The sequence below is a fragment of the Malaya genurostris genome, chromosome 2 (genome assembly GCF_030247185.1).
Source record: "Malaya genurostris strain Urasoe2022 chromosome 2, Malgen_1.1, whole genome shotgun sequence".
NCBI classification, from domain to species: Eukaryota; Metazoa; Arthropoda; class Insecta; order Diptera; family Culicidae; genus Malaya; species Malaya genurostris.
The window spans coordinates 129828666-129849430 of NC_080571.1; the positions used below are offsets into that span (position 1 = coordinate 129828666).

General features: G+C 38.2%; 1 protein-coding gene across 1 annotated transcript in view; it reads left to right on the plus strand.

Moving 5' to 3' along the window:
* Positions 1 to 19969, plus strand: part of LOC131428558 (zinc finger MYND domain-containing protein 11) — a 63010-nt gene extending 43041 nt beyond the window's left edge. Inside the window, exons 5-8 of the mRNA XM_058592605.1 lie at positions 18972 to 19115; positions 19175 to 19340; positions 19398 to 19553; positions 19612 to 19969. Coding sequence (XP_058448588.1) covers positions 18972 to 19115; positions 19175 to 19340; positions 19398 to 19553; positions 19612 to 19734 — 589 coding nt within the window. The 3' untranslated portion in view covers positions 19735 to 19969. The remainder of the gene's footprint in view (positions 1 to 18971; positions 19116 to 19174; positions 19341 to 19397; positions 19554 to 19611) is intronic.
* The last annotated feature ends 796 nt before the right edge of the window (positions 19970 to 20765 follow it).

Here is a 20765-nt window from a genome sequence, read left to right on the forward strand (position 1 = left end):
CGACCTGTCGGATGCGTTCCTGCAAGTAGAGGTGGACGAAAGTCGTCGTGATTTACTAACCATCAACACCCATCGTGGACTCTACCGGTACAATCGTCTGCCACCGGGAGTCAAAACAGCACCGGGAGCTTTCCAGCAACTTATCGATACAATGCTGGCAGGTCTTCCTCATACGTGTGGTTATTTCGAAGACGTCGTCGTTGGTGGTGTCACTACTGAGACACACTGGGAAAACCTTCGCGCAGTGTTTCAAAGAATCAGCGAGTTTGGATTTGCCGTCCGAGTGGAAAAGTGCATCTTCGCTCAACCTCAAATCAAATATGTAGGTCATCTGCTTGACCGCAATGGCCTTCGCCCGGATCCAGCAAAAATTCAAGCCATTAACGAAATGCCACCGCCCACTGACGATTCTGGTGTTCGGTCCTTCCTAGGAGCAATTAATTATTACGGAAAATTTGTTCTTCGTATGCGCTGTCTGCGGTATCCTTTTGATGAGCTGCTCAAAGCGGATGCGAAATTCAAGTGGACAGCAGAATGCCAGGCGGCATTCATCAAATTTAGGGAGTTGCTGAAATCTGACCTACTGTTGACACACTACAACCCTGCACTTGATATAGTGGTGTCGGCAGATGCGTCGTCTGTTGGTGTCGCAGTGGTATATATAGTGGTGTCGGCAGATGCGTCGTTTGTTGGACGGCAAATCACCAGCAGAAGTTTTGTTCGGTCGTCCGATTCGTACTAGTTTGGATCTGCTCCGTCCACCATCCGATCGTGTACATTTGGAACAATCGAGTGAAATTCATCCCGTAAAGCGACAATTCATCGTTAAGGATACGGTGTATGCAAAAGTATTCGTCAAGAACCAATGGCACTGGGTTTCAGGAACAGTTTTGGAACGTGTTGGTCGTGCAATGTACAACGTTCAGCTCGAGAATGGTAAGCTTATTCGGTCTCACGTTAACCAGCTTCGAGATCGTGCTGATTCAGAGAGTCGCAGAGTACCAGCATTGACAGATAGAACGAAACTTCCTCTCAGCATTCTACTCGATGCTTGGAACCTTCCGGCCCGTTGCACACCAGATCCATTAGCACACTCAACACCAGTAGCATCCATTCCAAGCTGCTCTAGTTCGAGACAGTCATCAGCACCAAATACCCTGTTGAGAAGGCCCACCTTGTCATCGGAGTCTTCGTTGTCAGCATCGTCTTCGTCATCTTCGACAACGCCAAGTTCAACATCAGAATTTCAGTCTGATGTTGAACTTGGCTAAATAAACAAGGTTTAATTGCTGGGCTCACTGGTGGCAGTCCAGCTGTCACTCAGTTGATGCACCGACCAGCATCCGGTCTATGTGTCAGAATCAGAATGTGATATGTAGTAGAATTAGTAACACGCGTTTTTACCTCTAACTGTGCGTCCATCAATAAAGTCATTTTTAATGTTTGGGTCGTGTTAAATTCATTATCGGTCACCTCCGAACACGGCCACAACAATACCGCAAACTACTAATTGATCAGTTCGGAGATACTAAACGTAAGAAAAATTTCATATTTATATATACACATGAACTCACAGTATTTTTTTTTTATTAATGACACTTTACCATCTTTGTGCTCACAGTATAAATCATGATTCCTCCACAGGAAAATTATAATCTTTCGTTGAAGGTCTCTATGGTCGTTAGCCCTCGCTAATAATTTATAAATTTCGTTTACATAAGTAAACTAAGCGAACGGTCATGTCAAGTCGAAAACGATCGAATAAAAAGGTCGCCGGGAAAGGTGCGAGCGGTGATGTGTAAACGATAGTGCCGGAAGATGCAAACGAAACCATATTCGGACAAGACTGATACTAGATACGGATGAGATGGTGATGTGTGATAGTTGCTCTAAATGGTACCATTTTCATTGCGTAGGTGTTACGCAGGATATCGAGAATTTTCCCCGGAGATGTTCCAAATGCACTGACGCAAACGGAGTTCAGGAAACAAGTTCGACTGTTAACGTTTCTCATCACAGTGATAAAAATGCACGGGAGCAAACCACTAAAAACCATCTTCAAAAATATCGCCAAAGCAGAAGCATCAGCTGGATAGTTCGGATAAAAATCAACCAGTAGATGTTTCATTGCCTGCTGCGAAAATCAATAGTTAATGGTGTTCCATCTGTCGCGTCTAGCCGTTCGTCGCAAGCACTTGCAAGACTGCAAATACAGAGATTAGAAGACATGAGTGAAGTAGAACGACTTGAAGCTGAGCGCCAGCGGGTGATCGCAGCAGAGGCAGCGAGAAGAGAAAATGATTTTCTGGAACGGAAGTATCAACTGCTCGAGCACGCTATGAGCAAAACCAGTTCAATCAAGGCAGCATCGGAACCTGGGGAGGATAATTGGCTGCCGGACCCAGAAGAATATCAACAGAATCCTTTGAACTCGGAAACTCCAGACAATGTTAGCAATTATTCTGTATCACACAAACCGGGTTCCCCAGATCCATTTCCTGCACCATCGTCTTCAATGTCGTGTCTGAGCCGCAACATCACGCCGACTCCCAGCAAAAACAACCCACCAGACACAACCCGTAGGCAACAGAATCTGAGTGTATGCCATCTTCGAAAGATTTCGATTGCGCAAAAACATATTCCGCCAACAATCCAACTAATTTATCGTCACGGGAATTTCATCCAAATAACTCGTGACTATCGCAAGATGGTCAGGATTCATGATGCATCTCAAATCGAGAGTACAGAGGTGGATTGGATTATTCGTCGGACAGGCAACGGAATGTACCCCATCCATCATCAATGCGTAACTGTCACTCCGATGGCTATGAGCAAGATGAATCACTATCTATTTCTCGTAAACAGTTAGCCGCTCGTCAATATTTTTATAATGTAACCTTTAATTAAACTGGGCCCAACACAGACGGTTGCTCGCCATAATCAATCTTCCATCCTTCAGTAACTGGCTGTACTCACTTGCCGAAGCAGCCAGTGCAGTTATATTCTCAAGTATCATTCCTGAAATCAAGAATACACGCAATGACTCACGAGCAATCAAAAAAAATAGCTCATATCTCAATGCGCATTCTGAACATCTCCAGATCATCGGCCAGCAGTGTTATCCAACGCAAAACCACCGACAAATTGTTGTCTGGTATGCAAAGGAAACTGTAAGTCGATCGCCAAATGCAGACGATTTCTAGAATTCTCTCGTGATTCCCGTTGGTCAACCGTTCGAGACCTGGGACTTTGCCGTAGATGCCTAAGTCATCATAAAGGAGGTTGTCAGGAAATATGATAGACACTAGCACGGAGGAAATATGATAGACACTAGCACTACTTTTTTATGGAAAGAAAATGATTTCTACCCAAAAAGGTGATGAATTACCAAATTTTGTTTGTAAATCATGCCGACTTTGTCTAAATCCTCATTAATTTCAAGGTGTTCAGTCATAATTCCCTTTTCACCCGCATATTCACAATAAAATTAAGAGCGCCTAAACTTTTATCTTCTAAATCTAAGATATTCTTAGTATGTAACCATCAGAAACGGCATGGCACACACACATATTTCAGAAAAATGCTATCAATGCGAAATTTTCATAAAAAGGATTATGTTTATCATAAACCATATTTGAAACCTTCTTGAATTTCAAATCTTTCCGAAATAGATTTGACATAGGTTTGATTCTTCATATTGCTCTTATGATACATCATTTTTTATCTTATGAAAAATAGTCTACTAGACTGTAATATAATCTCATAATAGTTTTATTGGGATTTTAAGGATTTTAAAGTTGTTATTCTATGTTCAGTATGAAGCAACACTGAAAACTACTACGAGTATTTATTCAATTGAATATGTTATTTGGTACGTGTTCTGCTTCAACGTACCCACACTGAAAAACATGATTCGCTGTTCTCTATTCATACCCAAAATAAGACTCTCTTTCTAAACAATTTAAAAACAAGTTTTCTTTCTATCCAACGGCATTCAACCTGATGATATAAGACAAACTAATTAGTAGAATTAGAGTTTCCAGAATTCAATATAGGTCATCAAAGGATGATCGTGTCCTGATGTCTATTTTCGATCCTCTTGGACTGATCGAACATTTTCTCATGTACCTAAAAGTTATACTCCAAGATGTTTGGTGTGCCGGAATTGATTGGGACGACCAAATTGACAACACGCTGTTCGAAAAGTGGCAGAAATGGCTTCAAATGCTTCCAAGAGTCGAAGAAATTAGTATTCCTCGGTGCTACTTCAATCACACAGATGCTGTTGGCGAAAATATTCAGCTCCACACGTTCGTAGATGCTGGCGACAATGCTCAGTGGTTTGAATTGATAAAAACGTGAACTTAATTCTCTAGCTGGTAAACCGTTGATCCGATATACATAGTCTCTTTGGAGAACTCATACACAAATATATTTTTCGTGATTTGATCGCAGTAAAAAATGTGCAAAGCCTACTACGATAAAAGTTCAGTTCAACAACTGTTTTCCCTTAATGCCCCGTTTACACTGCTGCTGGCTGCCAGCATGCTGGTGTCAGTGTAATCCCCTCTTAGGAAAAAACGTTCAACTGTGGTCCAATGATCCAAAGTATTAGACCAACGAAGGACCACCGTTGAACGTTTTTTTCCTAAGAGGGCAGTACACTGACACCAGCATGCTGGCAGCCAGCAGAAGTGTAAACGGGGCATAAGAGATAGAAAAACGATGTCTTCTACGAAGTTTTAGAACTTCTAACGAAAAAAAAAACTTTGCCGAAGAAACTATAGGTCTAACGAAAAAGGTTTCGGATATATGAAGCATTTTCGTTTGAAACCACTTAAAATCAATTTTTTGTACATAATTTTTTTCACAATTATTTTCAGTGTCTACTATGTTCAAGACAATTACTGAAAACGTAAAATTACACATTTTTGTTGAAGACTGTGCACGGTTTGGCCTTTCCTTAAAAAGTTATTTAACATGGTGCAATGGTGTAATGATTGAATATAATTTCATGATACATTCTTGTATACAATTGATCAAACTAAAGAAGCAAGTTTTACTTATTCTTTTAATTGAATATTCCTTATCCGTTCTTTTATTTCCAATCTAATCCATTTCAAGGATGAAATCTTACACCATTACTAGTACGTCTAAAAACAAAAACGTTCTTATGAATTAAGCCACACACTGAAAAAGATATTGAAATTCACACGATTTCTAAATAAATAGTTTTATGAAATAGACATCAGTTGAATGTATATAGAAAAATGAAGCACAGTGAAGTAACTTTATATTAAATTTCCTGCTCTAAATATGCACTGTTGGTGTTGGTGAGAGCAGCGCTGCATATAATTTATAATAACACAAAAAAGTTGGTTGATAATACAAATGCTGGAGCATTTGGTCGATGATAATATTACAATAAAATGTGTGAGTGGTTCAACGTTACATACAGGCGTACACGTTAAAGTATCAAATCGAATTATGTAAATTATGAGTCTAGACATTTTTTTCAATAGAGAAATGCCTTAACTTGAGTATAAAAACGTGCACAGACTAAGAATAGAGAATAAGAACAGACTAAGAATAGAGAATAAACAAAAACAAGTTTGTATGGTTTCAGTGAATTTATAACTAATCTGTTGCTTTACTGCAATTCTATTACATTTTCTACTGAAGTCGGTAATATCTCACAATTTTTTTTTGTGATAACGGTCAATAAGACACCTATCAACATTCACTTTGAAGAGGAATTCCGAAAGACTCGGTACTCGCTGAGAGTAAGTCATAACAGTAAGCTATAGTGAAAAGTTTTCTCTTTCGTCTGGTGTTAAAACTAATGTTCTATTTTTTATACCTCGACTTCTATTTCTTGCAAAAGTTGTTGCCTAAAGGTAACTTTTTCCTAAGAAAATGGTCAAAAAAGCACTCTATATTTTGTTGTCTCATTCACACATTTTAAAAGGGTCACGCTACACACTTCGTAACTTTATATTACTTCATTTCAGCTTTCCAAAAAGTATATGTATGTGCCTTTTGGTCTGCGACCCTGCTTCCTATTAGTAGTTAAAGTTAGTGTATATAAATACTTAAATGTCTAATAACTTTTTAAGGAAAAGGCCAAACCGTGCACAGTCTTCAACAAAAATGTGTAGTTTAACGTTTTTAGGGATTGTCTTGAACATAGTAGACACTGAAAATGATTGCGATAAAAGTTATGCACGAAAAGTTGATTTTAAGTGGTTTCAAACGAAAATGCTTCATATATCCGAAACTTTTTGCGTTAGACCTATAGTTTTTTCGACAAAGTTTTTTTTTCGTTAGAAGTTCTAAAACTTTGTAGAAGACATCATTTTTCTATCTCTTAAGGGAAAAAAGTTGTTGAAATGAACTTTTATCGTAGCAGGCTTTGCACATTTTTTATTGTGATCAAATCACGAGAAATATTTTTGTGAATGAGTTCTCCAAAGGAACTATGTGTATCGGATCAACGGTTTAGCAGCTAGGGAATTAAGTTCACGTTTTTGTCGATTCAAACCACTGTGCAATGGCATGGCAGCAGCGTGTTATTTGCGCGTCGTTCAAGACGGCATTGTTGAGTGTAGACTAGTTGCCGTGAAAACTAGAGTCGCTCCATTAAAGTATTTGTCAACGCCCAAACTTGAGCACCAAGCATCGTTAGTGGGTGCGCGACTATCTCGATCAGTTTCCGAAGCTCTTGTTATCAAATTCTCTCGAAATATGTTTTGGTCAGACTCACAGGACGTACTATGTTGGATCAAGTCGGATCACCGCCGTTATTCGCAGTTTATGGCATTCCGAGTTAGCGAAATACTGGAGACAACAGAGATGAGCGAATGGAGATACGTTCCTACCGATTTAAACGTGGCAGACGATGGGACCAAATGGAAAGGGGTTCCTGATTTGACTTCAAAGGCCAGATGGTTTAATGGCCCTATATTTCTTTATCAATCAGACGAATGTTGGCCAGTTTCGTGTAAGAACTCATTGGCTACAGAGCTAGAACTACGTCCGAGCGTATTAGTTCACTCCGTCGCAGCAGTGCCCGCGGTATGCGTTACCGACTTTTCTTCTTGGAACCAGTTAGTTAATGTCATTGCTCTGGTACGTAGATTTGTGAACAATTGCAAACTAAAACTCAGGAAATTTCAATCGTGATTGGGCCGCTTTCAAGCCAAGAAATATCTTCCTCAACTCATTATTTAATCCGTCAAGCGCAGCATGAGGCCTATCAAGACGAAATTACCGTCTTAAAACAATCACAGCAAGATCTAGAGCATTCAACAGCGCGGATTCCCACTACAAGTTCAATTTATCAGAAATCACCGTGGATAGACCAGAATTCGATTTTGAGAATGCGAGGCCGCATCGCCGCCTGTGACTACGCTACACAGGATGCAAAGAATCCGATAATTCTGCCCTGTGACCACCATACCACCAAGTTGATCGTTGCACATTATCACCACCAGAATCACGAGACCGTGATTAACGAAATTCGCCAGAAATACAGCATTCCCAAACTCCGTGCGACATACTCCAAAGTAAAAAGAGACTGTCAGCGATGTATCAACTACAGAGTACTCCCGCAAGTTCCAATCATGGCCGACTTACCATCAGCACGCCTGGATGCCTTCACACGCCCTTTCACGCATGTTGGTGTAGATTTCTTCGGACCGTACGAGATCGTCATAGGACGTCGAGCAGAAAAGCGTTAGGGGGGATGCTGGCAACGTGTCTCACAGTTCGGGCGATCCACATCGAGGTTGTGAACTCACTTAGTTCTGACTCGTGCATAATGGCACTTAGAAATTTTGTGGCAAGGAGAGATAAACCGAGAACCTTTTACAGTGATCGTGGCACTAATTTTGTCGGTGCAAACCGTGTTATCAAAGAAGCAGAAGGTTCTATCAACTATGAAGAATTGATGAGAGAATTCACCGACGCGGAAACTAACTGGACGCTTCTACCTCCTTGTTCCCCTCATATGGGTGGGAGTTGGTAACGCCTGATTGGGTGCGTTAAAAAGAACTTGATGGTAGTTCTGCATGCTCGGAGGCTCAGTGACGAAGTTCTGCGAAACCTGTTAACAGAAGTTGAAAATGTCGTAAACTCTCGACCGTTGACACATGTTCCCGTTGACGATGATTCAGCGCCTGCTTTGACCCCGAATCATTTCCTGCTGGGGTCATCCAACGGAGTTAAACCGATAAGCACTATCGTCGATACTGATGCCGTGCTTCGTCAAAGCTGGCGATTGTCTTAGGTGCCAGCAAATCGTGTTTTACACGTTGGGTAACTGATTATCTGCCAGAAATAACCCGTCATACGAAATGGTTCAACTATTCGAAACCGATCCAGCCGGATGATGTTGTAATGATTGTCGACCCGCAATCGCCTAGGAGCTGCTGGCCAAAAGGCAGAATTATTTGCACCTGGGGGAGTGTGGCGTGAATACTTAAGTGCACCTTCATGTGAGTAAACCAATTTTGCAATGTTCGATTGCGGGCCCCCCGAAACTTGGTCACACATGAAAATAAACTACACTGGCTACACTGGAATGTAAACACGAAAGGAAGTAAGAGAATATATGAAAGCTGAGCAATAATTACTGTTTTTTGAGAAGAATAGTCCGGCCACAGTTTCAAGTAATTGGCAGTGAAAAACAATTTATATAAAACTAGTTGAATTTCCGTTTAATCAAGTATGATCAATAGGTTATAGATGTTTTGAATTAATTGAAATTTGAATTTGAATGATTGAAAATAAATGTAAAATTAACTCCTTGGTTTCGTAAGATCAGTTGCACGAGCCTAACCTTAACGGAGCAGGCGTGACATGTAACATACCGCAAACTACTAATTGATCAGTTCGGAGATACTAAACGTAAGAAAAATTTTATATTTATATATACACATGAACTCACAATATAAGTCATGATTCCTCCACAGGAAAATTATAATCTTTCGTTGAATATAATCACAGGTGTTTTAATTCTTCGGGATTATCGTTTCGGAAAAGTCTCTATGGTCGTTAGCCCTCGCTAACAAGTAATTTAATATGCAGTCTCAGTTTGTCATAAAAATAAGCTCCAAGTCGTTTAAAACAAATTTTTTAAAATGATTCTGAATCTACCTCCATGGACTAGCACTTCAAAACCTAATGGTCAACTTCTGAACATGCCATTGTTAGAGCGCTTTACAGCTAGAGTTAGGTTAGTTTAGGTTAAGTAGGTAAAAATATACAATTTCAATTATATAAATCCAAAAATGAAATAAAAATCACTAACAATATAGGACTGAAACAATAAGAAATAAAAAAATTAAAACATGGATTAGGCAGATAATACCATAGATGTGAAGTTATAAACTGTATCACTAAAATATTGTAGCCACTGCATATAAATGTTGACAAAAAAATGGATCATAAATGAAATATTTAATGTAAAAAGAAACAGAAGTCATTCATTTCGAATTTGGCTGTCGTTGTCTGCAGAACAAATGTCAGTATCGCACCCACGATCAACAGGTCAGCCTGGAAATAGATGACGAAAGTCAGCAGTATCCATCGGAATTTGAACTCAACTCGTCATTCTCAACTTGCCCCGGGTTGGCGGTTCAATGCATAGGACGCTGGTCTTACAAGCCAGTTGTCGTATGTTCGAGCTAGAACTGTGCGCCGTCGCGCCACGCCGCCGCCGCCGATAATTTCGACACGCCGCCAATTTAAGAAAAATAGGATCAGCGCGCCGGTTATCCCATTTTAATCGTGCCGCCTATAATATTACATCAGCCGAAAAAATTATTTTATCAATGTGGAAAATTGTTTACAGTTTTCATGAAAATTCATTGAAAATTACAGTACAGTCACTTTCCTCCTACTTATACTGAAACTCAGTACTACCGTTGTCAACCGAAGCCAATGTCATTTGATTCAAAGTCTATTTTCTGTCTTTATTTAAAAGGTTTTGAGCTATTGGCACATTATCGCAACATTATCGGTCGCGACATCTGAAAATGAAAAATGGAACCAAGAAAAGGAGGGTTCTTCCGAAAAAAAAATAATGTTAGGTTTTTTCGGATTAACATTTTTTTTAGAAACCAGTGTAGTGTTGATTTCTCGGGTACTAGAATGTTTAGCGATCGAGTATCATTTATTTTGGATACTTTATTTGTTATTTCCGCGCATTTGAAAAATGGTATTGAACAAAGTTTCATGCTCCATTCTAAATAAACGTTAGTTTTCGCACAATAAATTAAGATCAACGTTACCAACTCAAAGTAAAAACATTTTCTTCTACTTCTACTATGACTTTTCAAATGAATTTACCCGTTTTCATAAGAAATCGTTACAAATGTGAAGTAATTAAAATTTGAATTTGTTAATTTGATATTATTTTTGATATCTGAATGAATTTGAGCGCCAAATCGATTTTATGTTAATTACATACGTACGAAAAAGATATACTTATTTTTTGAGTTGATAAAACGATTTTTATACATGATAATTATCAACTATGTAAAAAGCGATTTGAAAAATAGTTCCGAATAAAACTTTATATTTCTTGCTCATAATAAAAAGAACCCTTTGTATATGAATGAAATATTTATTTAAACAATAGTCAACCATCTCCAAATAATCGCACTTATACTCATCTCAATTTCTCTTCTAATTCGATGCATTCGAAACCATTTACCATCTCTATTCACTACGTTGGCTTTAATGGATCACATAAACGTTAGGATCTTTGATTGTAGGTCGACAAAACAATAAGATAGAGAAATTGTCCTATTAAAATTTTTAATATGTTTATAATTGATTACGCCGAATCGCGCCGCCTCCGCCGCCGATGTTTTCAGGAAATAGCGTCACGCCGATTCGCCGCCGCCGCTGGTCAAAAAGACGTTTCAGCCGCCGATGTTGACAATTTTGATCGGCGCACAGCTCTAGTTCGAGCCCCGACCTGGAAGGATTCTTAGCGTCAGTAGGATCCATAGTACTAGCCATGCAATGATTCTGTACGCTATATGAATCGACTGCGAAGTCTGTTGAAACAGAAAGGTTAAATTCCACAAAAGGAATGTAATGCCAAGACTTTGCTTTCGTCATTCTCCATCACGAACACCTCCCTCCACCATTATTTTATCATAAAAAAACCCTTCTTAATCCACCTAGTGGTGTGACAAGGCCTTTTTACATTTTTTTTATATATATAAAAAATAGGTATAGAATTCGCTCAAACTTTCGAAAAATTTTCCGAGGCCCGGAGGGCCGAATGTCATATACCAATCGATTCAGCTCGACGAACTAAGCAAATGTGTGTGTGTATGTGTGTGTGTCTGTATGTGTGTTGTCAACTAAGAGGTCGAGATCTCAGAGATGGCTGGACCGATTTTGATCAAACTAGTCGCAAATGAAAGGTCTCCCCGTCACCCAGAACGCTATTGAATGGTTTTGAGATTGGATGTTTACTTTTTGAGTTATACGAAGTTTTATGTCAAAATTTTCAGTTTTTTGACAGTATCTGTCACATTTGACCTTGAAAACAGAATATGTTTCCAGACTTAGATTTCGCTCGGTAATAGCTATCCAACAAGCCATAGATTGTTAAAATCCGTCCATTTTTAACGGAGATATCGATATTTTTGTGTAAGCCTTATTCCAGTAGAAGGAATTTTGAGCGCTGTATGAAAAAGCAATGCTTGGGAGCAACATGAAACACGATTTTTTATACTGTTACATATAATTGTTTCTAAGTACCAAAAAGACTGTGTACAGCATCCTTTTTTATGACAATTTGCCTCGGACCAATTTTAGCACGGTTCATTTTTGGCAACATAATCTTTCGAATATGGCATATGTAAACCAGATGATACCAGCATTATCGAGTTGGAAGTAATTCCATAATTATATTGATTTAAACTATTTACAGCAATAAATGCTGGAAGAACATGACTTCCATATACCATACGACTCAGTTCGTCGAGATCAGCAAATGCGTGTGTGACAAATAATTTCACTCAATTTTCTCGGAGATGGTTAAACCGTTTTCTACAAACTCAGATTCATATGAAAAGTAGTATACTCCCAAACAAGGTTCCTGAATTACGTTTGGATCCGACTTCTGATTGCGGAACCACAGGATGATATGTGAAACGAAATTAAAATAATGCAATTAATTTTTCTCGTAGATGGCTGAACCGATCTAAGATTCAAATGAAATCTAAGAATCATCTATGATTCAAATGAGAGGTCTTAGAATCCTATAAAACCTCTTACTTTTTAGTCAGATCCGACTTCTGGTTTAGAAAATGCAGGATGATTAGTATAAAAATGTCCATTTCACATAAATTAATCAGGTTTATCGATTTGCAGATTTGGATAGTCGATTACCAAATAAATTTATTTCAGTTTGAGCGGTATTCGTTTTTGGATTCGGAATGTACCCCCAAATTTTAATTCGCACTACAATTTCTCAAAGATGTCTACACACTGCTCAGGTGAATTTAACTGATTTCGGCTACACCGATTTTAGAATTCCGGTTCCAGTATCGAATCGATTCTCAAAGCTCAATCATTTTCTAAAAAAAGACCAAATCGAACTTCAAAAACAAATATTACAGGACTTAAGGTCCCATACAAAATTGGTGAATTTTATCCGATTCTGGAATTACAGATGATGAGTTTATAAATTTCATGTAAATTGTTCGGCGTAATAATTTATGGCCATTCGAATCATTTTGGGCTATGCTAATTCCTGAATACCGGCTCTGGAAGTACCATAAATAATGACGAAAAACTCTAAAGTGGAACTTACTTCGACATCTCATGGAATGTTCAATCGATTGTCGCAAGCTAAGATTGAAATTCGATATGTTTTGCAGTTTCGGCATTACAGGGTAATGAGTGATTAAAATCTCAATTTGCCGTTTAAAACGACGGTAATTAAAATAATGTCATGAGAACTAAAACACCTAAGAATATCCATGCAAAAAACACATGCGGATTGATAAAAAAAGGTATCATCTCACTGCTAGGTGGATTAATCACGTTTTTTTTCTTTCATAACACTCTCATGAAAATATGTTTCATACTTTTATTAAATAATTTTGGATACTAATTTTGACACCAATTGATTCAGATTGATTCGAGTAGTTCACAAAAGCATGCTTCAGTGTTTATGTCACACAGTCAGCATCATTTTTCCAAACAAGTGCTTGACATTTGCGTTGCCTATTTGTATGAGAACAGTGATGCGAATCTAAAAAAAGCCTTCTCAGTCCACTTAATGGAATTTTCATATATCTTGAAAAATCACCATAGGGGGGAGTAGATGAAATTTTCGAAATCGAAAAAAAATGTTTGATGCCAAAAGGCTTAGAATTGCATGAAACGTCGAGATTTAGTGTCATCTCGAAACAATTTTTTTTTTAAATCGACTTTTTGGGACTTAGAAAAAATATCAAAAGTCCCAGAGAGTTGATTTAAAAAAAAAAAATTTTTTTTTGGGATGACACTAAATTTCGATGTTTTATGCAGTTTTAAGAGTTTTGGCATCAAAAAAAAAATTCGATTTTGGACATTTCATGTACTCCCCCTATGGTGCTTTTTCAAGATCGAAAATTACCAAACCTTTACCACCGGGCAGCACCCCTTACGCATGTCCGACTTAGCTCAAATTTTGCATGAAGGCTTTTTTAGAGGTGCTTGAACTTTTGAGTTTAACGAAAATAGAGGTGATCCCAAAATTTTGGCACCCTTATGTACATAAGAGCGGTAAAAATCAACGTGTTTTGTAGGTTACGTCACATATACCATCATATATCTGGTACCAAAGGCACAACCATTCGATCTTCGAACTTGATCAATGGCCCGACAGTAGCTTTCAAACGAGCCCAACTTTGTTAAAATCGGATCAGCCATCTCTGAGAAAATTGAGCGCGTTCAAATACAACGCTTTTTGTCGGTTACGTCACTTATACAATCATATCTCCGGAACCAAAAGTCACAGCCATTTGATCTTCGAATTTGATCAATGGCCCGACAGTAGCTTTCAAACGAGCCCAAGTTTGTTCAAATCGGTTCAGCCATCTCTGAGAAAATTGAGCGCGTTCAAATATCTTCGAAAAGTGCACACACATACACACACAGACATTTTCCGATCTCGACGAACTGAGTCGAATGGTATATAACACTATGGGTCTCCGAGGCTCCGTTCGAAAGTCGGTTTTTCCAGCAATTCTAATACCTTTCTATAGAGAAAGGCAAAAAGCCTTCTTAGTACACTTAGTGGAATTTTCATATATCTTGAAAAATCACCATAGGGGGGAGCACATGAAATTTTCGAAATCGAAATAAAATTTTTGATGCCAAAAGGCTTAGAATTGAATGAAACGTCGAGATTTAGTGTCATCTCGAAAAAAATTTGTTTTGAAAAAGTCGACTTTTTGGACTTAGAAAAAATATGAAAAAAATATAAAGTCCCAGAAAGTTGATTTTTTCAAAAAAAATTTTTTTTTAGATGACACTAAATTTCGATGTTTCATGCAGTTTTAAGAGTTTCGGCATCAAAAAAAAATGTTCGATTTTGGAAATTTCATGTACTCCCCCCTATGGTGCTTTTTCAAGATCGAAAATTGTCAAACCTTTACCACCGGGCAGCACCCTTTACGCATGTCCGATTTAGCTCAAATTTTGCATGAAGGCTTTTTTCGAGGTGCTTAAACTTTTGAGCACTAGAGCTTACCGAAAATAGAGGTGATCCCAATATTTTGGTACCCTTATATATAAGAGCGGTAAAAATCAATGTGTTTTGTCGGTTACGTCACTTATACCATCATATATCTGGAACCAAAAGTTACAACCATTTGATCTTCGAACTCAATGGCCCGACAGTAGCTTTCAAACGAGCTCAAGTTTGTTAAAATCGGTTCAGCCATCTCTGCGAAAATTGAGCGCGTTCAAATACAACGCTTTTTGTCGGTTACGTCACTTATACAATCATATCTCCGGAACCAAAAGTCACAGCCATTTGATCTTCGAACTTGATCAATGGCCCGACAGTAGCTTTCAAACGAGCTCAAGTTTGTTAAAATCGGTTCAGCCATCTCTGAGAAAATTGAGCGCGTTCAAATACAACGCTTTTTGTCGGTTACGTCACTTATACAATCATATCTCCGGAACCAAAAGTCACAGCCATTGGATCTTCGAACTTGATCAATGACCCGACAGTAGCTTTCAAACGAGCCCAAGTTTGGTAAAATCGGTTCAGCTGAGAAAATTGAGCGCGTTCAAATACAACGCTTTTTGTCGGTTACGTTATAACTGGTCAGCTTACTGCCCCGTCAATAAGTGGGTGATTTATGCGCCACTCTCTGTTAGAGAGATCACGCGCCAATTCTTGTTTGCCCGGCTTGAGACCTTAAAGGGGAAGGTTCATTTTATCCCTAATCAGGGAAGGGAAGCGAGCTAGCTGACTCAAACGGCTCTTGAAACAGAGAAAAGATCTAACCGCAACCTGAGATCTCCCGCGCGCTCAACTCAATCGTCTATGCCGGGGAAATTATCATCATAGGTAAACCTCGGAAACCTCAATCTAGGCGGAGGAGTAGAAAGATTCGGGATTCGTTCGGATCGATTTCGGAGTCGACCTCTCCAGTAAACATACAATCAACAATCTAGAACGCCAAACGCTAGCATGAAATTACTTCTCCAGTAAACTAAAGACGGGACAATTTCATATAGAGCAAATCTATCTACATTGCATACTATAAATTTAAGCTTTATTGTATCCCATCATCGTGCAAGTTGAAAGGCTTTTGGGGTTCACATTTATTCGTGTCTACGCTTTCCGCGGTCTTTCATTCATACCTAGGCCTAGTCTTACTCCCTTTCCTTTCCCTTTTCCACATTCATCTCCTACACGTATCTACTGTACGGAATCTCCGTGATCACTAAGATGCTTTGTTTCGTGTGTCTCGTGTGCTAATTCACTGTGCTTTGTCTCGGTCTGCTGTGCGGTTGGCAGCCGATGCTTATAAAGGGTTCACTTAATTATATCGAGGGTAGTGACCCTAGTTTGAGTCACATGCGCATGGACATTCACAAACAGAACGTGCAAATTGTTTTACTCACGACCTAGGTTTTACGTGGTTCAGCGGATGGCGGTAACGATGGATGACATTAGTTTCTCCTTCTGTTGCTGCTGTGTGCGACCGCCTTCGATCACACCGAACCGGCGCTGAAGTCCTTACCGCAGATTCGCACGGCGTGGTACAAACGCCGCAAATTCCGGCCGTAACCGAAATGAAAGCTGTCGACGATGGCTTCATTTCTGGTTTGCCCTTCTAAGGGTGCGATGATTACGTCAGCGACCCTCTTCCGGCCACATGTACCGCCGGGAAAACCTTGCGAGCTGACGGTGGGGTCAGAAGTTGTCTCTAACGAGATTTGGTGATGTACGGACGTCGGACCGTTGCGAATCTATAGAAATTAAACATTACACGCCATATGGCGAATAAGCACTTTCTACATAGCACAAAGTGTGAGAACACGAGGCTTACCCTTTTGACTTTTGTTCCACACACGATACTGCCTACGCTAACTGCCACTGTATCGACAATATAAGCTATCTATTTGGGAAAGGAAAACTCAACTTTAGCTAACTGCGTGAAGTCTTTTCATGTTACTTATAACCTGATCAAACACACCACGTCGCGAATAACAAATTACGGACAACTCCTGCCTCTTCCACTAGTCAGACCAAAGTGAGAAATCGAGGTCTGGAAATCCTCAGACTACCCGGGCATTTGGTAATCTTCGTTACCGGAACTTGCAAGGCGAAGTTTGTTAATTGCGTTTAAACGCACGGAAACCCAAATTTCAGCAATGCACAGTGGTCCAGGAAGCAAAATTAGCAGGAAACAATTGTTTACGCTTTTATTATTGGGCTTAGAGATTTGAAGTCTTCGGCACATTAGTTGCAATTAATAAACTGCGTTTTTCGGCCATAGTGGTTTTAGGGTGGTCCTAAAGCAAACTATGAATTAAAAAATTATTTCAAAATCTGAATGAGATAGAACAATGCATCCTTCCACAATAATTTAGAATAATCAATTTAAGGCAACTTTGTCGAAGATATTGGTTGTGTATCTTTAACCGTTTTTACATTAGAACGGTTTACATATCCTAAGTTTGGGTGGTTCTTAAAAAACAGTTTTTATTCAATAACTTTTTCATTTGAATTTTCTCAATAAAGTAATGTTCTAAGAAATTCAGGAGCCTAAAAAGGCGCAACTTTTGGTGGAAGAAGATTTTTTTTTATACTACCTGGTTCAATAGTTATGATAGATTTTAACAAAAAATACGCCTTTTTTAAATAACGGTTTCCAAAAATGGCGCAACCCGAAAAAAAAAATTCGATTGCATGTGATAGCTTATACATTTTTATATAATATGAGAAAAATTTGGAAAACAGTTATTTTTCTATCTCATTTAAATCAAAATTCCGTGCAAGTATTTTTGTACTTTATCATATAACATCTAGCTTAGTAACATACTAAGGAGTGTTAGAAAAAGGATATTTCATGACAAATATTTACAATCTATTCTTTGGACATTTGTCGTACATGTAATAAGATGTAACTTTTAAATTTTTTATCTTTCTCATAAAGAAAAGTTTTACAATCACTGTGAAAACTGAGTTTTGAACAGAGGTCCATAGAGCCGAATATCATATACTAATCAAAAGTGTTTGTGTTTGTCACACTCAGTTTCAATGGGGACCTCAGAGAAATCTCCTAAATTTCATTTCATTCATATGCAATTACATGGTGAAAAGCGCCAACAAATCAATTTCCAAGTGTTTCTTATAAGTGGCCATGGAAAGGAAGAAAAAAAAACTACTTAGTAAAATCTCCAAAACTCCAAAACTACTTAGTAAAATTAATTTGAACAATATGTATATTAACGAGTATCATATTACAATATTAGATGCCGTGTATTTTCTGGAAGGAAAACTTTGTTAGTATTTTTGTTTGTTTTGTTTTTCAGAGAAATGATGGGATCGGAAGTCATTAGAAGCCTTAAGAACAGATCTTCTAAATTGACCTGCCTGTTGAATTTTCTTGTATTATTTTCCCTAAATCTTCGAATGCATTTCTTTCTCGTTTCTGCTGCTTCTTCTGAGAACATTCCAATTGGAAGAATTGCATATTGTACAATAGCGACTCCATGCACGAGTAATTTGTGTACAGTTGGTGACAAAGCGTACCAACCATACAACTTGTTTTATAGCTCATGTGTACTGTTCGTATATATTCCGACACCACATCGATCTCCATTTTGCTGTTAATTAGTGATAGTATAACATAAAATCTTTCCAATAAATCATGATTCAGTCCTGTAATTTTAGCAACTATTTCTATGGGTTTCCGAGGCTCCGTCGGTTTTTCCAGCAATTCTAATACCTTTCTATAGAGAAAGGCAAAAACTATGCTGGTTATTTCGTAATGTTTGTGTCAGAATGTTTAATGTAACTAATCTGTACTGTAGGTTAGGCGTATCGTTTCAAATTCTAGTAGTGCTAAGGGCAAAACTTGTACAATTCACACAATCGATCAACTAATTGATTCTAGGAAGTATAAAGAAAGAGTGTCAGTTTTATTTATATTCACGGCATCCAGTTATGTCTCTGACATTACACACCTGTACTATTTGCTTACATTTGTTATTATTCGTTTTGTTTCATGTTGTAGATCCTCGATACATCTGACATTGGCTTTGATAATTTGGCTGTATGCCGCACTCACATTGGCAGGGTTGATAAAGTAGCTATCGTTTTTCGTTGTTTTTGAAAGTTATTTTTAATCAGTTAATTTTCTAGAGCAAGATGATTACTTCCATTAAGATACTCGCAAAGTAATTGTTATAAATTTATTCGTATTTTTCAGAACTGTAACACCAAATAACGTATCTGCCAATGAAATAAAAAATGGAACAGCTCCAAGATCAACTCGTCAGAAGATTAAACGATTGACCGATCCTGTAAATAATGAAAATTCTCCATCCATTCCCAAACGAATTCGATCGGTTTTGTAAGTTTCAGATCTATTTTCAAATAATCTTGAATAACAGGAATTACAATATTCTAAAGGGATGTAGAACCGTTTACTGGACCAGGCTCAAGTGCAATAACAACAATTAAGACGAATGACAAACATTCAGCAGAATCGACAGGTCCATTTAATGAAATGTGTAAGCCGCGCAGTCCCCGCATAAAAGCTCAACTAAGACGTCAATACTCAGATGATGTTATTAAGGTATGATTTCAAAAGCTATTTTGAGCAATTTTTTAACATTTATGAAACTAAATCTAGCTTAAGGCATTGATGGACGAGATGCATGACATCGAGAAGGTTAAGTACCTTGCAGTAAATGCTCTTCAGGAGGATATAAATCGATGGCAGCAAAAAATTCGCATTCTAGTTTCTGAATACAACTCACGTATCGCTGAAGTAAAACATAAACAGTGGGTAAGAATCTTATACATAACCATTTTTGCAATCTTTAATCTGACACATTTAATTATAGTGCAACAGCTGTGAACTTGAGTCCATCCTCCATTGCTGCTGGAACACATCGTACTGCTCTCGAGATTGTCAAGAGAGAGATTGGCCTGATCACAAGAAGCTACATAAATTTACTAGGCAATGATGCTGCTATTTTACAATGTATATTTTTTAATTTTATTCTCAAGGTTGAATTTGAAATTCCCTGTGTTAATGTTTTGTTGATATTAATATTGTTAGCATAATATGCGATATTTGTGATAGTTTCAGAAATATCTATTTAAATTTTCTCAGACAACATTTGAATTACAAATTAGCACATTCGTTGTGAAAATTACTGAACTGAATAAATTAATTATGTGCAGCTGTATAGAATATAATACATCAATTATATGATATTGATTGCCTTGGCGTAAGCTAAACTCGACCTTTCCCACGACAACAAGGCCTAACTGACATTGACAATATCTCTTCTACTTTTCCTTTTGCGAATTAATTGTGTGCTTGGCTTTCTCATAACTTTCAAGTTAAAGCCACAAACATTCGATTGCCACCAAACTTTACACAGGTGTAATATTTAAAACGGCATAACTCCGGAACTATTGAACGAATTGCCACCAAACTTGGCAAAGATACTTCTTGCTGTTCAGAAATGATCACAAGGGTATATTATTAGGGGGGAGAGCGTAGTAAGTGTCCTTAACACGGGGGTCATAAAAAAGTTAATTTAATTTCACGAGAATTGATACTTTTTGAAGACCATAAAAACATTTTGCATATATTAGATATAAGGGGTAGATGTAGCAAGTGCCTTTAAAAAGGGGGTGTATTGTTTATAACAGCACAGTTACTTCTTGCTCTTTAGATATGGTCATAGCGAAGTATTTTTAGGAGAGAGGGAGCGTAGCAAGTGGCCTTAAAAGGTGAAAGTGGGGGGTCATGAAAAAATGTGTATAATTTGACGAGAATCGATACGAAGACCATAAATAGTTTTTCCGCATCCTAGATATTATAAGAATGTTCGTGGGGGTGGGTGTAGTAAGTGCCTCTGAAAATGGGGGAGCAAAATTTGTAACGGCATGACTCCGGAACTACTGCAAAGTTTGCTATCAAACTTTTAACAGGTACTTCTTACTCTTCAGTTTTAGGAGAGAGAGAGAGAGAGAGAGAGAGAGT